The sequence below is a fragment of the Melanerpes formicivorus genome, unplaced genomic scaffold, assembly GCF_026170545.1.
Source record: "Melanerpes formicivorus ecotype bairdi unplaced genomic scaffold, bMelFor1.0.p_v2 SCAF_35, whole genome shotgun sequence".
NCBI classification, from domain to species: domain Eukaryota; kingdom Metazoa; phylum Chordata; class Aves; order Piciformes; family Picidae; genus Melanerpes; species Melanerpes formicivorus.
Window position 1 is genome coordinate 1,694,366 of NW_027142387.1, and position 17,039 is coordinate 1,711,404.

A 17,039-nucleotide genomic window follows, 5' to 3' on the forward strand; every position below is an offset into this window, starting at 1 on the left:
TCCTGGGTTTTGTCCTATTAATATAAAACAAGTGAAAAAATGCTAGGAATCCAGACTGGAGTATCTGTTTATCTTTTTTTTTTCCCCATCCCTGATTTTTGTTTTGTTTTGTTTTTCCATTTACCCTAAGGTTTATACTTGTAACTTTGTAACTTGAAGTGCATAAGCTACACTTGTTGAGGCCCTAATGTATTGTCTGGCTGAAGTGTATGAGGTAACATGTGGGAAGAGTCTTGCTTAGACTTCAATATGAACTAAGCTGTTAAATTAAAGCATCAGGGAAGGTTAAAAATCCAAGTGTTTTCCAGCCATCTGCTTGCATGCTTTGCACTGCCTTTTCTGCAGGATTCATGATAGCTTGAGTATGTGAGCTAGTAAAGTCATGCCTTTGGATTCGGGGCAAGACAAATCTGAGTCCACCTGATGAAGGTGTCATCAGGACTCGAGGTCCTTTCCAACCTAAGTTATACTGTGATACTGTGATACTGTGACTGTCCTAAAGAGCAAGGAGGAGTGTGTTGGAAAGCTGATGGAAACCCAGCTTTTTGTGGGAAATGGTAAAGGTTAGGAGAGAATAAATACTCTTTCTCTCTTAACTTTTTTTGATAAGAGAACTTGAAGCTCTTTTGGGATATGTAGACAGACAGAAGAGTGAGTGGTGATATATGTTTATTGATATCTGTTTACATAATTTCTTGATGCACTTGAATGTTCATTTTGTTCCACTGAACTTGAGGTATGAAGTAATTTTTGTGTAAAGCAAAAGGCAGTGATGTGCTACAGGCTGTGGTTTGCCCCCATGTGAGCTAATTGCTCTAGATGAGACATGAAAACTTTAAAACTATTCAAGGAAAAGACACATGTAGAAGGCTTCATGTGTTCAGAAATTGAGGAGATGAATTGTGAAGATGCTAAGAAGTGAATCTGGGTTCTTACTGCTTGCTTGATGGGCAGCTAGTTGTAAAAACATCCAGGAATGCTGTGCTTTGAAAAGCCATTGAGCAAGTGCAGGCCATGGTAGAGAGCTCACTCCAGCTGTTTCTGAAATTACATAGACACCCCTGATTTGTGCCAGTCAGTTTGCAGGTTCAAGGCTTTGGTTAATGTCAAAAGTTGTGCATGTGCTTTGATGTTAACACTCTTTAATGTCCAAGTTTGTGTCTTTGTTTCCATGATTTTTGAAGATAAGACCCAAAAGAGAGGGAAGTGTGTAGCTGAGTGCAGCTGACAGTGGTAACTTTGCTGCTCTGGAACAGAATTTCTTCCTACTCTTCAGAAAGCAGTTGGCAGCAAGCAAGCCCACTATTGTATTCTGCTGTGAGAAGGCTGTGGGCTGTCAGTCTTGCCATGAAACCCCAGCATTTTCTAATGGGAATTTCTTCTTTGGAGCTAACCAGTTTTGATGTTACAATTGTGGTGCATCTAAAAAGGCTAACTGAATTTTATAGGACAAATGTGTTACATTTCATATCCTCTGCAAGGTGGATAGGTTAATACAACACATTGTGGCACAGTTGATAACATTGTTGTGAATGACTGTGGAAGTACCTTGAGCTAATTAGGCTGTAGATTATCTGCTGTTTTTCATGTTTACAAGACTTGTGGTAAAACTGGTCTAAACAATGAGATTAGCGTGAAAATATTATTCTTAATCTGCAAGATTTGGCACTGTGAAGAGGGAGATCTGTACTATAGTTCCAGAAGATTGTGGTTTCTCTGTATAGGTAAAAACGAATTCTCATTAGTGCCAGTGAGATGGACCTTCTGTCCTGTACTGGGGAAGAAAGAACAAGGCCACCATTTGGGAAAAAGCCCTTCAAATACTTAGCAGTCTGTAGTGGACATTGGTAGATCAGACCCATTGCTATTGCTGATTTTTTTTCGGGAAGCTTATTAAAAACCATCATTCTGAACTTCAGGTAGTTTAGCTATGAAGTGTGGGAAGCAGTGTGCCTTGGGTGAGATTTCTCTGCTAGTGATATAACAAATAGGAGGGCTAGATCTCACTGTGGGACGTGATTTAGTGGCCACATAGGTGTTAGGTTGATGGCTGGACTCAGTGATCTTAGAGGTCTTTTCCAACTAAAACAATTCTATGATTCTGTGGGGTAGGCATCATGAATTCAGGGCAACAACACTTTAGAGGTTGATTTTCTTGTTTCCTTCTGATTTTACGTGCTGGGTTTTATTTGTCCCTTCCCTGTGGAGAGATGTGGTATATGGTTGTTAATCAGTTTATGGAGAAGTAGTGCAAGTTGAGGACAACTGTTTTACATAGTAGCAAAAGCAGGCACACTGCGTTTTGCAGGACTGGAACAGGTAATACAAAAGGTGATTTGTTGGGCAGTTTTCCAGCTGACTGTTCAACATACTCTGCCTTCAGATCTTACTGAATGCTTCTATATACAAATGGAATGGGCCTGGTATCCTTGTGTCATTACTGTACTTATTTGCTATGTAAAAATACCTTTTTCTCTTGTGAAATTGGTTATCAGAACTTTGTACGTTTTTTGAGTGAAGAAGACAAAAGTCATTGAGAAGTGAAGTGGCTTATGGAAGACCAGGGTGAGGTCTGAGGAGCAGAGAGATCTTCAGGTCTGGAGACTGCTGTGAATTCTTCAGTGGAAATTTTGCTTGTCCAAGAACTTGGAGGTTCAGTCCTTTGTGACAGTCACCTGGTTTGACGCTTTTTCTTTGTTTTTCAAGTGGACGCACCCTTTCTGACATTAGATTTGGGGTTTTTTGCCTCAGTGAAAGAATGCTGCACCTTTTTATCACACAAAATTTATTAATGGAAATGGAGGAAAATGGTTTTTAAGTTTGATTCTACCATGATGGCAAAAAACCTGTGGCACACTTACAGACAGTTGAAGTTCTTACTGGTACAGTAAGAGATGCAGACCTTTTTTTTTTAATAGGCTGCTTTTAGTAAAAGTAAGTAATTTTCTTTTATTGTTGTACTACTTTCTGAATTGGGATGCACCCTTCTTTACTAGCTCCAGTTTTTCATTCATTCTCAGCACACAGAAGTGATTATATTCCTGGGGAGTGAACAGTGATTTATTTATTTATGTTAATTTTGCTTCCTTTTACATAGCCAAGTGAACTTTTCAGGTGGTTCCTTCTTCCTTTCCCAACCTTTTTTCCATACAAATCATGTTTGTTTAACCTTTTGGAAGGATGAAACTTGGTTTATTTTTCTCTGAAATGGATGCTGCCTGAAAATCTAGGTAGCCAAAAATAGTAAGGGAAAAATAAGGAAGCATAAAATTCACCTTTTGCCAGATTGTACATGGATGAAGCTACCAAAACATGATCAACAAGCTAAGAATGCTCTTTGAGCTGCTGTGGCCAGTGTAGTAGGAAGAGAGGGAACTGTTACAATAAAATTGTTCTGCCACTTTCTTTCTGAATGTGTGCTTTTCTAACTTGGCTGTTTTTCTCATCTCTGGTGTCCATTGCTTAATAATAAATAGAAATACATAAAACTGCTTAAGGCAATTGTAGGCACTTAAATACCTGCATGTGGCTGGTTTGTTAAAAGCTTACAGCAATGCTCCAGTGTCTCTGAACACTTGTTACACAGCATTAAGGTTAGAAAGACAAATGCAGAAGTAGTTAAAAAAGTGAAGTCTCAAAACCAGTTTTGCTCATCCCTAGAAATCAGGAGAAAACATTAACTAAGAACTTGCTGTAATCTGTAAAATTATCTAGTTGGCCTGCAGTTCCTCCTGCTGCAGGCTGTGTTGAGCTCTCAGGATTCCTTGCTTATTCTCAAGTGTAGCAGGAGAATCTGGTGAACCCAGACAGAGTCTGGAAAGCCTGGCCAGAAGCGTGGAGTGCAGGTGAAGAAGGTAGGAGTGAGGCCCTGGCAGGGAGGAACCCACTGCCCTGGGAAAGGGACCCCGGATGCTTGTAGAGCAGTTGTCAGTGATCGTAATTCTCCAACTCTATGTCAGAAACCATCTCTGCAAAGTGTTGAAGAGTATTCCTTCCCTTAGGTGAGGAGGCTGGAGATTATGGCATGAAGAATTTTCTCCCTCCATTCCAGCTCTCCATCCATCTTTGCCCACTCACGTATTCCCATCCTTGGATCCAGTTTGATGCCTCCTTGGTCCTGTCAGTAGTAGGTTTTGATGACTGGAATGTGAAGACAGTAGCTATGTGAGGTAGTATGACAGTGTGCCTCTCTGCCTGAGCTCATGCAATCTCCTAAGTGAAAAAAATGAGAAGATGGTGGGTGGAGGTGGGGGGAGAGAGGAAAAACAGGTTTGCCTTTAGGAAGTTCAAGCACTTTTTTAAGACCTAAGGAGACACCTTTTTTATCTTTTATAAGGAGGTGTCTCCAGACAAGGAAGACAGCTTCTGGACTTGAACAGGTCTGGTGTCTACTTGATGGATAAACAGATGGTGTCAGGTTCAGGGTTCTGAGAATACCAAGTTCTTGGGGGAGAAGCAGTGTTGCTGAATGGATATTTGACAATATTCCTGATGGCTTTGCAGTTGTTAACTAAGGTCCAGATCATTCAAAGCAGCAGATCATTTGTTGTACAAGACTTAGAGTTTTCTGGGAGGTTGTTCCTTTTCTGTAAGCCTTGGTATTTGTTTCTTCTGCCTAGTTATTCAGACTACCAGTGAGGAGAATAGGGAAAGTCTCATTGTCCTCAGTGAGGACCTACGGAAAGTATTCAGGTACCCAACATGCCTATGTAGACGCATGTGCACAGACATTCGGGTGTCATACAGAGGCTGGATTTTATGGACTGTAAGGTGGAGCTGAGTTTGTGAGCATGTGTGGCCACAGGTGTGCATGCCTACATGTGTGTAGAAACGTACATGTGCACACACCATTTCTTCTTGCAGCATTTGAATTTTGCCCTGAGACCTTTGCAGCCACTGTAAATCAGGGCAGAGTAACCCATAACATATTTTTAGACAACTGGTGTGCTTCAGTGGCCAGAAGTACAGGGATATCATGGAAACAGTGACTCTTACTGCAACTGTGCAAAAGGATGCAGCAATAACTAAATTTTGCAATGAAATAGGTGATATCTGCCATCTGCACTGAAGGGTTGCTGTGCCTCTGGTTTGTTGCAAGCCACTTAGTAATTGACTAATGGTTGTGTTTAGCAGTTTGAACCACTGAAGGAAAAAGGAAAGAAATACTGGCTCTGTTTTTATGCAGCACTTATTAAAGCAACTTTTTTTTTGATTCTGTCAAGGCTAGTGTGTCTGGGCTGTAGATGCTACAAAGGGAGATGGTGCACCAGAGGGTTTACAACTCCTCTTTCAGTCTTGCGTGGCTTCTAAGCATGGCTAATCAAATTTCTATCAGGCTACAAACAACAGATTTGTAAAACAGCTTTAAGGCCTGGTGTTGCTGCTGGCTTGCTAGAAAATGACAGCAGCACAGAATATGTCCCCCAGTGTCTGAGTGAAACGAGACAGTTACCCTCAGATAGGCATAAATGCGCTATTAGATGGTTGAGAAATACATTTTCCCCACCCTAAAGCCCTCCTGGGAATTTATTGTAGTGCCTTTGATGTAACTAATTAGCCTGCTCAAAGTAAGCAGTGACTAAGAGTCTAATAACTGGCTAATGGAAGGAACTTCATAATGTTTTCAAATCAGGATCCTTTTGAATGTTTGGCAAGAGGCTGAGGAGCTTTTCCCTTCTGAGAAAAGGTTGCCAATAGTCAGATCTTGATGTCCATATCCCAAATCATCTTTCTCTAAGTTATATTTGAGTCTTGGCTCTTTGAAGAGGCTAGATGTCGGAGAAGAGCAACAATCCTGGTGAGATTCTGAACACGCAAAGCTTGAGTTTTAAACTTCACCAGCAGACTTGGAGCAAGTGTAGTGTGCTGGGACTGTCACACAGTAACTTGCAGGTTTTGCTGAATTTTATAAGGTGGAAGACTTTTTAAAAAGGGAAATGAAAAAGTAAGATTGTTTTTGCAAGAGACCTTTTTTTTCTGCTTTGAGTTTCCCAATCCTCAAGTAGCCAAATTAAAATTACTATAGCAAGAAAGTAAGATGGTTCTGCCAGCCTTCTAGTTTTGCAAATTTAAAAGGAGAAATCACATGCTACATGTTAATTTTGCCAATTAATTTTACCTTCACATGTCTTTTACTTCTGCAGTAGGGCTTTCTTCTTTGCTTGTCTACTGGAACTACAAAGCACTTGTAGTACTGAGAGTCCCTTTCTCATCAAGCTAATGATACAGCATTTCCACGTGCTAACAAACATCTCCAGTATGTTTTTCAGGCACAAACCATTTGTGCCCAATGGTGAGAGTGTTTCTGGTACTGGATGTGAATCCCTCATGCTCTACTTGCACAAGTAGTTTCACTGAATCTGCAGGATCACAGTATGAGAAAGCACTTGGGATTTGGGTTCTGTAGGTGCCACAAAGCTAAACAGAAAAGCTCACAGCCTGCTGCTTACCTGGGTGCAGGGTTCAGTGTTTTTCCTGCAGCAATGTCGTCACCAACACCTCGACCATAGTGCTGGGGACTGTGCTTGCTAGTGGTGTTCAGTGTCACTGCAATAATCCACTGTCTGCCACAGGAGAAACATGCAGCCCTGATCTTGGGAAGGCAGAAAATGGTTTTCAGCTGTTTTGATTTAAATAGTTTGTTTTTGTTATTTTAAAGCCTGTATGGAAATGGGCTAGGAGAGGGCTTGTTCATATGTGAGGCTCCCACTCCTTAGGAGCCTGACGTTGTGAGTTGCTGATAGTTAGAGGTTCCATCAATTTCCCTGAGACTTGTAGCCCTGTGTGCTTGGGCTAGGCAGTGCAGGGGCTCAGGCTCCCTATATTGACTGGTTGGCTGTTCAGCAGGGCAGCTCTGGGCAAACTTGGCTGACAGGATACCACGGGAATTTGGTTTGCAGCAAGTAACTTCCACGGCTCCAAAGCCATTGAGGTCAGTGAGATGGCTCAAATGTCAGGTCAGTAACTTCTTGTCTGCCTTCTGAGGGTGAGAGTCCTGGGACTGACCAGGAGGTTTCCACAGTACCATGTGCCTTTGTGTGTGTTCCCTGAGTAGGAAACTTTTGTATCTTAGATTGGATTTTTAGCATTTCCTTGTGGGGCTGATGCTGGGGTTTGTGGATGTAGACTACCAGTTAAATCTGGTAGGTGTTTGCTTGCATGAAACTTTAAAGGTGAGGTGTTTTTTTACCTAATTTCACATACGCTATCTTAACTTCAGCCACTTGATTTTAGTTGGAGCAGTTGGGGAGGCACCAAGCAGTGTAAATTTATCTGGGTAATCAAGAAATTGAGGTAAAGACATTGCTACTAACAAAGCTCTCTCTGATTAGGTGGCTGAAAGAGTTCACCTGAATTTTAAGCTGCTTTATACCATTTGCAGGTTCCTCAGCAGTCTTGGGGAAAGAGTTATGTGCACAGTTGGAAAAGGCTGTGAGCCACGTTCTGCTGATAGCAGTGCATCAGTGACTTAACTTTGGAGCAGTGTGAGCTCTCTACAAGCCCACTCTTGTCTTCTTCAGGTCAGTGGGAGCTCTGCCATTGACCCAGAGAAGTGCAGGATTAGGCTCTGTTTCAAAAGTCATGGAAAGTGTATTGATGCACTCTGTTCTGGCTACCTCTGTGCTTTCGAAAAAAGGACTGAATTGAGTTGTGCTGTAGGTGCAGCAAAAAATGAATGTCTCTCATTTGTGGAAAATAATGGGGGAGTGGAGTGTTACATAGGTATTGTTGGAACTGGGTCTGCTTTCTGCCTTGTTGGTAAATCCTTTTTTCTTCCAGTGAAAGTTAAAGAAGACAAACAAAAGAATATAACTAGTTTCTGAAAGCAACCAACCAGACAAAAACAGAGAAAAGAGCTGTGTATTCATATTCCAGAGGTCACAAATCAGTTCCTGGAAAATACAGTACGTATGGTAGTGGGAAAAGAGCTAAGCTGAAAATCCATTACAAATGAGAATATAAATCTATACATTTTCAGTGGTGAGCTCAGAGAATGTACGCTATTTATAAGTGCAGTAAGTCTTGTATAAAGTATGCTTAAGCACTGCAAATAAAGTGAGTACTGTACTTGTTATCTAACAGATTTTTATAGCCTCTCATGTGGCAGGAGTCTATTTTTAAAACCAATTATGCACATTGTGCTTCATATCTGTGTTAGTCTTTCCAGAGCTTGTACTTCATATACAGTTGTTCCAGATGCAGGGAAATAACAAACACAGGACCAAGAATGCCTAATTTAAACTACTGTACCCACCCAACCCAAAACTTTGGTTGCAACACACACTGTTTCTAAAGGCAGGCACAGACCTATGGATGTTATTTCCTTCTGCTTTGCTCTTAAGGTGGCCAGAAAGTAGAGATGAGTGTGTGTATACAAGAAGGTGTTGATACACAAGTCCTAATGAGCCTGGCAATTGCTCTATTGCATCATTTCAAAGAAGTCTCAAAAACTTAGACCCTCTTAAATGTGAGGAGAAGTTGCTTTCTTACTTAGGTATCTATTCTGTTAAGAATCTAAGTAGTCAATCTGTTTTACATTCCATCCCCCCTTCCTCTTGGCTCACAACAACCTAAAATGCTACTTTTCTGGGAAAGACTGATATTCTGACTTCAGTTTTGTAATTTAATGATGGAGAGTTTCCTTAGTAAACCAAATTTAGAGTACTAGAATGCTTATCTTATATCCAGACCTTGAACATAAAAGGCATTTTATACCAGCAATTGTTCATTTAATGAGCAATTGCAGAGTGCAGGACGGTTAAGGGATTGAGCTATATGCACCATTATTGCAAGAAGTATTCTGAAATACCAGAAATAGGACGTAAGCTCTGATCAGGGGGACTGTGAGCACAATTACCTTCTTTTCAAATCCTTCTGTGACACTGCGGGAGGAAAAAGGACTTTGAAACTTGAAAGGAAAGAGCTTGCTTTCAACCTCAAAAGCTAGGAGGAAAGGGCTCTGAAATTTGCTCAGTATTCCCAATTCACCATTAGCCTGTTTCTTCCTTTAGCCTCAAGGCATTCTCCGCTTTTTGAAAAGATGTTAAGAAATTCAGTCACAATAGAGGGCCTAGTTTTGAACATGTTTCACTCGGTCCATTGAGGTCTGGTCTTCAGCCTTTGTGTGGGGTGAATTGAGCTGAGCAGCAAGCTGGTTGGGGAGAGGTGAATGAGCAGTCTCTGTGCAGTCACAAATTCTGGCAGAGAAAAGATTACCCTTCCCTTTATTTTACAATATGCATTCCTGTACAATCCTGCTAGTGGCAATATGCGGAGCCGAGCTTGTGCTTAGGTCAATATGGAGCACTTGGTTTATAGCAACTCTTGTTAAGTTTGTCTTGTAATTGAAGCTGCTGTTGACCTTGCTTGGAGACCATTTGTAAAACCGTTTATTTAGCATAAACTGAAATAATAAACCCTCCTTCTTTTAGGCTGATTGTGATAGGGTGACATTAGTTTGATTTAATGATTAGCCGCCTGACCCCTCAGCTAGAGAGAGCTGCTTGAATAGGGAGAGTTCACTAGGAAGCACACAGGAAGAATACTAATGAGCTTGTTAAATTTAGCATGGCACCAACCACTTTTAATTCCTCTAATGGGAGAAGCACTGCCTCTGAGAGAGAGGGAGGGAGATGAGGAGCGGGGCGGAGGGGGAGAGGGAGAGAGAGGGGAAGAGAGGGAGGAATGCCCATGTCCCGATAGCTAGAAAATTTTGGTCAAGAGAAGAGCTTGGAGGGGAGCATCAGCCAGGGTCTCTCGGACTGAGTTGTAAGTATCTTGTTTTTTCATATAGCCAAAGTGTGTCAGCAGATTGCTCCTGAGGCAGTAACGCTCCCCGCAAGTTGCATGCAGAAATGCGGGGGTGAAACTTCTACATAAACAGATTTCACTGGGCTGGCTGTGTCTTGTTCAAGCAGGGGGCTCCAAAGTGTGTTGAGACTGATTTTTAGTGTGGTCTAGCAATAGATTTTAACTTTTACTTTTTAGTTGTTGACTTTAAGAGGTTTAAAGTAAAAAAGCTTCTGCTTTCTCTTGGTCTACAATAAAAAAGGGGGAAAGAAAAAAAAAAAGTTCAACAGGGAAAGAAAGTTTCATGGATTTTTGTGTTAGGTTTTTGTTTCTTCTGATTTTTGATATTCTGGGTGAAATAGCCGAGCAATTAAAAGTGTGTTCATTCAGGCATGCTGGCCAGGGTGAGGTTTTTGAAAACGCTTGTTGATTAAATATGGTGTGTTTCTTGGTGCTCAGCACTTCTAACAAGAACTGCTGCTGATCAGAATGGCAAGACTAAATCAGGCATTTCTCAGTGGGTTGGAGAATCTTGGATTAACATGATCATTGCGGGCTGGGCACTTGCAGCATGTGTCTCTGGGTACCGGCTCGTTAAGGCAGAATAGGCTGTACATGAAGAGAGAGAAGCTTATGCAGATTGCTCTTGGGGCCTGATTACTTTTTGCTTTTCTTACTTAACCCCTCTCTCTTACACCCCTAAAAGATGGGATGAGCTGTGCTGGAGTTGGTGGGATCCCACTGTCAGGAAGCAGGTGGAGATGAGGGAGGATCAGTCCCTTTCACTTTGGCTTTTGTCTCTCTGCAAGATTTCAGTAAATCGGATGTTTCTTTTGACCCTAAAGCCGGGCACTTCTGAAACGTGAGCAGAGCAGTAACAATTGTTGTGTGTTTGGCTGTAACCCCCTTGGGCAGATGCTGCCGGGGAAGTAGGCTGTTTGCTGACACTTCTACTACAGAATCCCACTTGTTGCCATGGTGGACAGTATGTCTCTGTCAATAATTTGGCCTGGCGTGACTTGCCCACACTTACTCTTAAACCTTTATTGAACGAATCAGCTGAAACAGAACCAGCTCAGCTTTCTCCTTTTGGCAGACTGGAGTGGCTCGCCTGCCGCTGTGAGAGCCGCTGGCCTTGCTGCCAGAGGAGTTTCACCAGGGTTGCTCCTGCAAACCACACAGTTTTTGTCTTGCAGCATGGCTGCTGTCAAGTTTCTCATCTGCCCCTATCAAAAGCTTGGTGGTGTGGAGCATGAAAGAAACACTTAGCGAGATGTTTGCCCATTGAATGCGCCTTATTAATGCATAAACACCATCATGTTTACTTAACAAAAAAGAAATACTTCTGGGAGAATATTTACATGGCAGACAATGTACAGAAATGCTTGAATTCCAGCGGCACACGGTAGTAATTTCCTACTGGGGACAAAGGGCTGAGGCAGAAGGAAAAATGCTACTTTAAAAAAATACATACTTTTTTCCCCTTCTTTTTTTCTCAAGGAACCAAAAGAAAAGGAAAGCTTAGTAAAACAAAACACATTTTTCCTTTAATTTTCAAAGTTACTCAAAGTAGGTTTTGAATTTCATTTAGCAATTTGGAAAATCAGCTTGTTCCACAGCAGTCACCAGTACCTTGATTCATGACACATGCATGTTTTGAGAAGGAAGGAATAAAAGTGGAGCTTGCAGACAGACGTCAGCTTCTTGTTGTATCCCAGGACGGCACTTTTAACAAATATTAACTTTATATGGAAGAGTAAAAGAACTGAAACCCTATCTGATCCTGAGATTGATTATACAGCCCTACAAATCACTCCAGCTAGCTTCTTTCCATACTGTGGTAGCACAGGTTAGCTTGCTCTGCTTAAGGGTCTGTCAGGATTTCAAATGAAGTGTAATCCCCTGTTTTTACAAGAGTTTACATCTCATCAGTGAAAGTTCACTCTAGGTTGAAATCTAACATAAAAGACTCTGGCTAGAGAGAAACGTGATGGAAAATATGACTTTGGGGTGATTAATTTTTTTTTTTTTTTTTGTTAGTTACACAAGCAGCTTTCTAAAAACCTCATATAAGTTTTAAAGTTTTAGATTCCCTTTTGCAGGTCTCTAACTAGAACCAGCTTTGATATAAAAAGTTGAAACCTTAAACCCTGCTAATCCAGAGCAGGGACCAGTGCCTGTGCATATTAATAAAAAGTAGGAAAGGGCAAAGGGTTCAAACTTTGCAGTTTTGTTGTCCATTCCCATTAACTCTTTCTCCTCATGCCTGCAAATGCTCTGTGTGAAAAATTACTGCTGGCTGTAAAAAGAATTAAGTCCCTGGAAGATGCTGATAAGTCAGCAAACCCTGGTTGCTGTAATACTTGGAGATAGAAAAATAATTAAGCTCTCAATAGGCTATGCTGCTGGGTTTTCTTCTTGCTGCTACTTGGAAGGAAAGGGGGCAGGGAAAAGCACCACGTTCAAAGCTGTAGTTAGTTCATGCATATGACATCCAAAATTCGGCTCCAGGTATCTATACTGCACAACCTGTTTCTAATTTAATTCATGTGAAGGCAAATAGGTTGAGTTACGCTGGTGTCAGGTTTGGTGAAAGTCTCCTGGTGAATTGCTGGCTGGAGCTTTCATTGTGAGAACGAGTACACCAGGGCAAGGTACAAGTCAAAATTCAGCCCTGACCTCAGATGTCTGACAACTGAAGTGCAATCTTGGCACTGTTGTCCATGAAGCTTGCTTGTGTGTGGGTTGTAGAGTATGTGCTAGTTTTATTTCCTACGGGTATTTTCATTTCCTTTCTACTTACCTTTTTTTGTGCACAGTGTTTAATAATCTGAGGTTCTGCATGTGCTGAGCAACTTTTGAACCTCAGCCTCTTTACCAGTACTTTGTCAAGAGATACTGGTCTACACTTTATGTTCAGCCTGGTTGATTGAACAAGGCTGTACCTGGAGGATGGTTATCATCCAAGGATTACAGCTAGCAGCTGTGCTTGTTTTAGAGAAACATCAGTGTACTTTAAACAGGTAATACAACTGAAGGGAAGCATTCACAGTAGAGACTTATGCAGCTAACCAACCCCTGTGCCACATGGCATATGTGAAATGTACCCAGAAACGTGTATCTGCCTTTTGAGGACCAGAACAATCCGGTCTGGTTTGGAAAGGGTGCATGTAGCTCCCAGGGGTAAAAAATTCATGTGGGACTAGAGGGCTGGTTCAGCACCTGGTCCTGGAGCTATATGCAAGGGGGGCTGTTAGAGCTGTCATCAGCAGGACCTTTTTGCCTCATAGGCCTAGAGGCTTACTCCAAACTAGGGCTTGGGTTTGACCCTTCTAATTTTATTTTTCTTCCTTCTTCTTCTCCTCTTGTTCATTAAGAATTTGTGGGTATTATCTCTGCAAATATGGAAGACAAAGGGAGGAGTGTGACTTGCACACACATCCATGTGGTGACACTCTTAGAGTGAGTGGCCTCACTTGCATCTGTCTGATGCTGCTGGTGCTATATATTGAGCCATTTTATCCATTTTAGTGTTGCTCACCTTAGTCCTGATCACTAGCGACCTTTCTGCAATGCTGCAGCCTCTCCCACCAGCAAACTTCCAGGGAGTGGAGCAGGGCTGCAGCAGTGGGTGGCTAGGTTTGATTTAGGCCCAGCTCGCGGGGTTCATCTTCTCCTCCTTGTGACAAATCATTTTTTGCCTCCCTATCAGGCAGCCCAAACTCAGAGTTAAGAAAACAGGCAGGCTGTGTCTGTTCTCCCAGGATTGATAGTGCCTCTGGTAGGAGCATTGGCGCATGGGTGATGATGATCTACTGCTCAGCAGCTGCCCGCTTGGAACGGGCAGGCTTCCCCTGACCATCCCTCATAGCCACACATGCACCTACTGTCACCAACTTACACCGTAAGGAGGGGGTAGTGAGGAGGAAGGTGGGGGAGAACTTTTCTTTATTGTATTTGTTATAAATGGGCTAAAAGTGTGTCTCTCTCTTTCTCCTGCCCTTCTCCCTTTCTTCTCCCTCGTTTTTTTGCAGAGGATGAAAGTCCTGGGCAGACCTATCACAGAGAGAGAAGGAACGCGATCACAATGCAGCCGCAGGGTGGGCAAGGCCTCGGCAAGATCAGTGAAGAGCCTTCCACGTCGAGCGAGGAAAGGGCCTCATTAATCAAGAAGGAGATCCATGGATCTATATCGCACCTTCCCGAACCTTCTGTACCTTACCGTGGGACGCTCTTTACCATGGACCCCCGGAACGGTTACATGGACCCTCACTACCGTGAGTACCCGTCGCTACTTCCTTTGGGGATGCAAAGTTGGAAGGCTGTAAGGACTGTCAAACTGAATGTCATTTTATTTGTCACCTTGCATTGTCCTGAGGGAGAACTGCTTTGTTGCGGGGGGAGGGGGGTGTTGAGGTAAACATGGCCTTTTTTTCTGAAGTTAATATCAGGGTGCAGTTGCATTGCAGCTCAGCAGTGATCACAGGCCTCTGCAAAGCAACTTCCACAGGACATTTCATCTGTTGCTAATCCTCCTTAGCTATCCAGGGTTGCATTTGCTCCACCTCTTCAATACACCAAGGAAAAAAGCCTCATTAAAGAAAGCACAGAAGGAAAATGAAACAGGCCCTAAAATCTTACTTTTAAAACAGTGTTAAAGTACAGTATTGAGAGGAGGAAGGACTGTGCCTTGTACAAGGAGAGTTTGAGGGGGCGGCTGAAAGGTTTACTGCAGTGTTTTGGGAATTTTTGGTTTGTTTTGGAGAGTTTTTTAAGGGATTCATGCATGTGTGTGAGAGTGCAGACTGACGGAGTGGATTTGCACTTTTCCTCCCCAGCTATGGTTGCCTAAAGTTGTGTGTGGGGAAAAAAGGCAAATAGTTTCAACTTCTGAATTCTTGCTCAAGCATTAATAAAAAAGTAAGAAATTAACTGACACTTGAACACAGATGTGGAGGGGATTTCTCCACAGGCAGAATATGAGGGAGATCAGCAATTTTTTTCATCTGCTTCTAGTTTACAAAAAAAGAAAGAGGGGGAAAAAAATCATTTAGTTGTGCAGTAATGAAGTACATCTTGAGGTGTCAAGGCTGGTGCCTTTTGATTATTGATTTATCACCCAGTCAGGATACAGATTTGCCATTTAACCTTCCAGTCTCCATTTCCAGATGATGGGCTTAAAACCCACAAAGAGGGGCCAGTCTGCATTGGGTTGTGGGGTTTTTTTTTCTTTTTCACATCATTCAGAGATTTTAGTGTTTTAAGGCAAAAGGTCATTAGCCAGATGACTGATTAGTGAGGACAGCTGATTAGTGCATGTTTTTTTGCTAAAGAAAGTGCCAGGGATAAAAGCTAATTTTATCCCTTCATTAGTTGGGCTAGCAGCAAAGGGGAATGTTCACTCATCAGGGTGCAGATCAAAGTATGTCTTGCACAACCTTAAGTCTCACCAACCCTCTTTAAAAAAAAAAGAAGAAAAAAAGAAGGCTGATTGTTAATAAGGGTGGAGGTGCTATGAGAAACTGAACACTTGTTCTCTTTAGAGCTCAGATCAGTAGTGAGGGAAAAAGTTTGCAATGGGGCTTTAGAGCTCTCTTCCAGTTTAGGCAGTTGGTTTCTGTACACTCTCCCTCTCCTCCTCTTTCTCTCTCACACAGCCCTGCTCAAAGCCTCTGGGGGAGTTCTTTCTGCTGAGGAGGATGTGCTGCAGCACACCAGCGGCAGGCTCGTCTGCCAGACAGGCATGAATGTACAGAGCAAATGACTGCTCAGGAGCAGCAGTGCCTAGGAATGATAGCTTGCAGCTTGGAGGCACCAATTGTAGCTTAAGGCTGGCTAATAGAATTGCCAAATCCCACTTAAAATCTTACTGGAGAAACAAAGTAACTCCTCTGTCTTTAGACAGTACAGCTGAGGAGAGATTAAATGTATGACAAAACCACCCCCCAGACAAACAATTTTGACACTGAATTTAGTGGTGACGATTGGCATTTTAACCATCTGACCAGTTGCCAGCTCACCCCTTAAATCTAGTTCATGGTGTTATTGATACTCCTGAAGATTCAGACTGAAGAAGAAGGTCCAGCCAGTCAGAATGAGTCCGAGTGCTTTACATTTAGTTAATTTTGGTTTATTTCATTGAATTTGGCTTTTGATGAGAGCTCACAGGCTTTGGTGGAGCCACCACGTATGTCTGTGCTGTGATCGGTAAACCTAGCTAGTTAGTATGTATGGGCTTCTAGAAAAACATTGATGCCAGGAGTTGAGAGAAGAGCAGAAATTATCCAGCATATAACAGCAGAAAACAGGAGATTATTTTAAATGAGCAACATGATCTTAAATCAGGAATCAGAAAATATCATATGGGCAGACCTGCTTCTACCACTGCTGTAGTGAGCTGTATGTTACTACTCACTGATTTGTAAAATCCCTCAAGCTGTTAATGCCATATAAAGAGCCATCATGCTTTTATTTACCTTTAATAAATATGATACAGAAGGACAACTAAAGACACAAGTGTGGTTAGATTTGTAGGAAAGCAGACAGGCTTACTGAAATTTTCATAGTAGTTGTATCATTTATATATGTAAGACATGCTCTCATCAGAGCAGTGACTGCATTCAGGCTGACACTTAGAGTGGTCCTTATGAAGAAGGTTGAATAATGTAGACATACCCTAGTCCCACTGTAGCAACAGGTAAAGAGCCAGCAAGGCTGTCGCTTCCTCCTTTAGTTGTTGCCAGTTTTGCAGGGCATATGGAGCAAAATTACTGTTTTAATTCAACATAGTCAGGTATGTAAACACTCACAGTAATTCTTTAGTTTCCCTGTGGTTGGAAAATACAGACTTTTCAAGATGCCTAATTTGTGCTTCTATTTATACCCACTTTGTATTTAAACGTGTGGGCAGGCTTCCTGTAACACAGGAAAAGAGATTTTTTTCTAATTTTTGTTTTTAAGAAGGACATCTGTATATTTTTATGGCAAAAAAAGTGGAAAACAAAAAAGAGCATTTGAGTCAATTGTGTGTGGAAGCCCTGTCCCCTCCAGGAGCTGCTGTTACTAGGAACAACTTGAATGCTTTGCATTTTCTGCGTGTAAATATGCATGTCAGTGTGTGTGTGTCTTGCAGGATTTTTTGTTGTTATAATTTCTTTTTGCTAATTAAAATGACTGATCTTGTAAATGTCAGAAATAATAGTTACCATATACAGGGAATAAATACCTCATTGAGGGGGAGTTTGCTCTCC

General features: G+C 42.0%; 1 protein-coding gene across 4 annotated transcripts in view; it reads left to right on the forward strand.

Moving 5' to 3' along the window:
* Nucleotides 1-17,039, forward strand: part of GLI3 (GLI family zinc finger 3) — a 214,985-nt gene that overhangs the window by 55,067 nt on the left and 142,879 nt on the right. For 3 of the 4 annotated variants that reach the window (XM_068156833.1, XM_068156834.1, XM_068156837.1), the window contains one exon: nt 13,824-14,066. In XM_068156833.1, the coding sequence (XP_068012934.1) occupies nt 13,824-14,066 (243 nt within the window). Of the gene's footprint in view, nt 1-9,692; nt 9,769-13,823; nt 14,067-17,039 lie in introns of those variants that run through there. The other variant, XM_068156836.1, reaches the window with a different exon arrangement.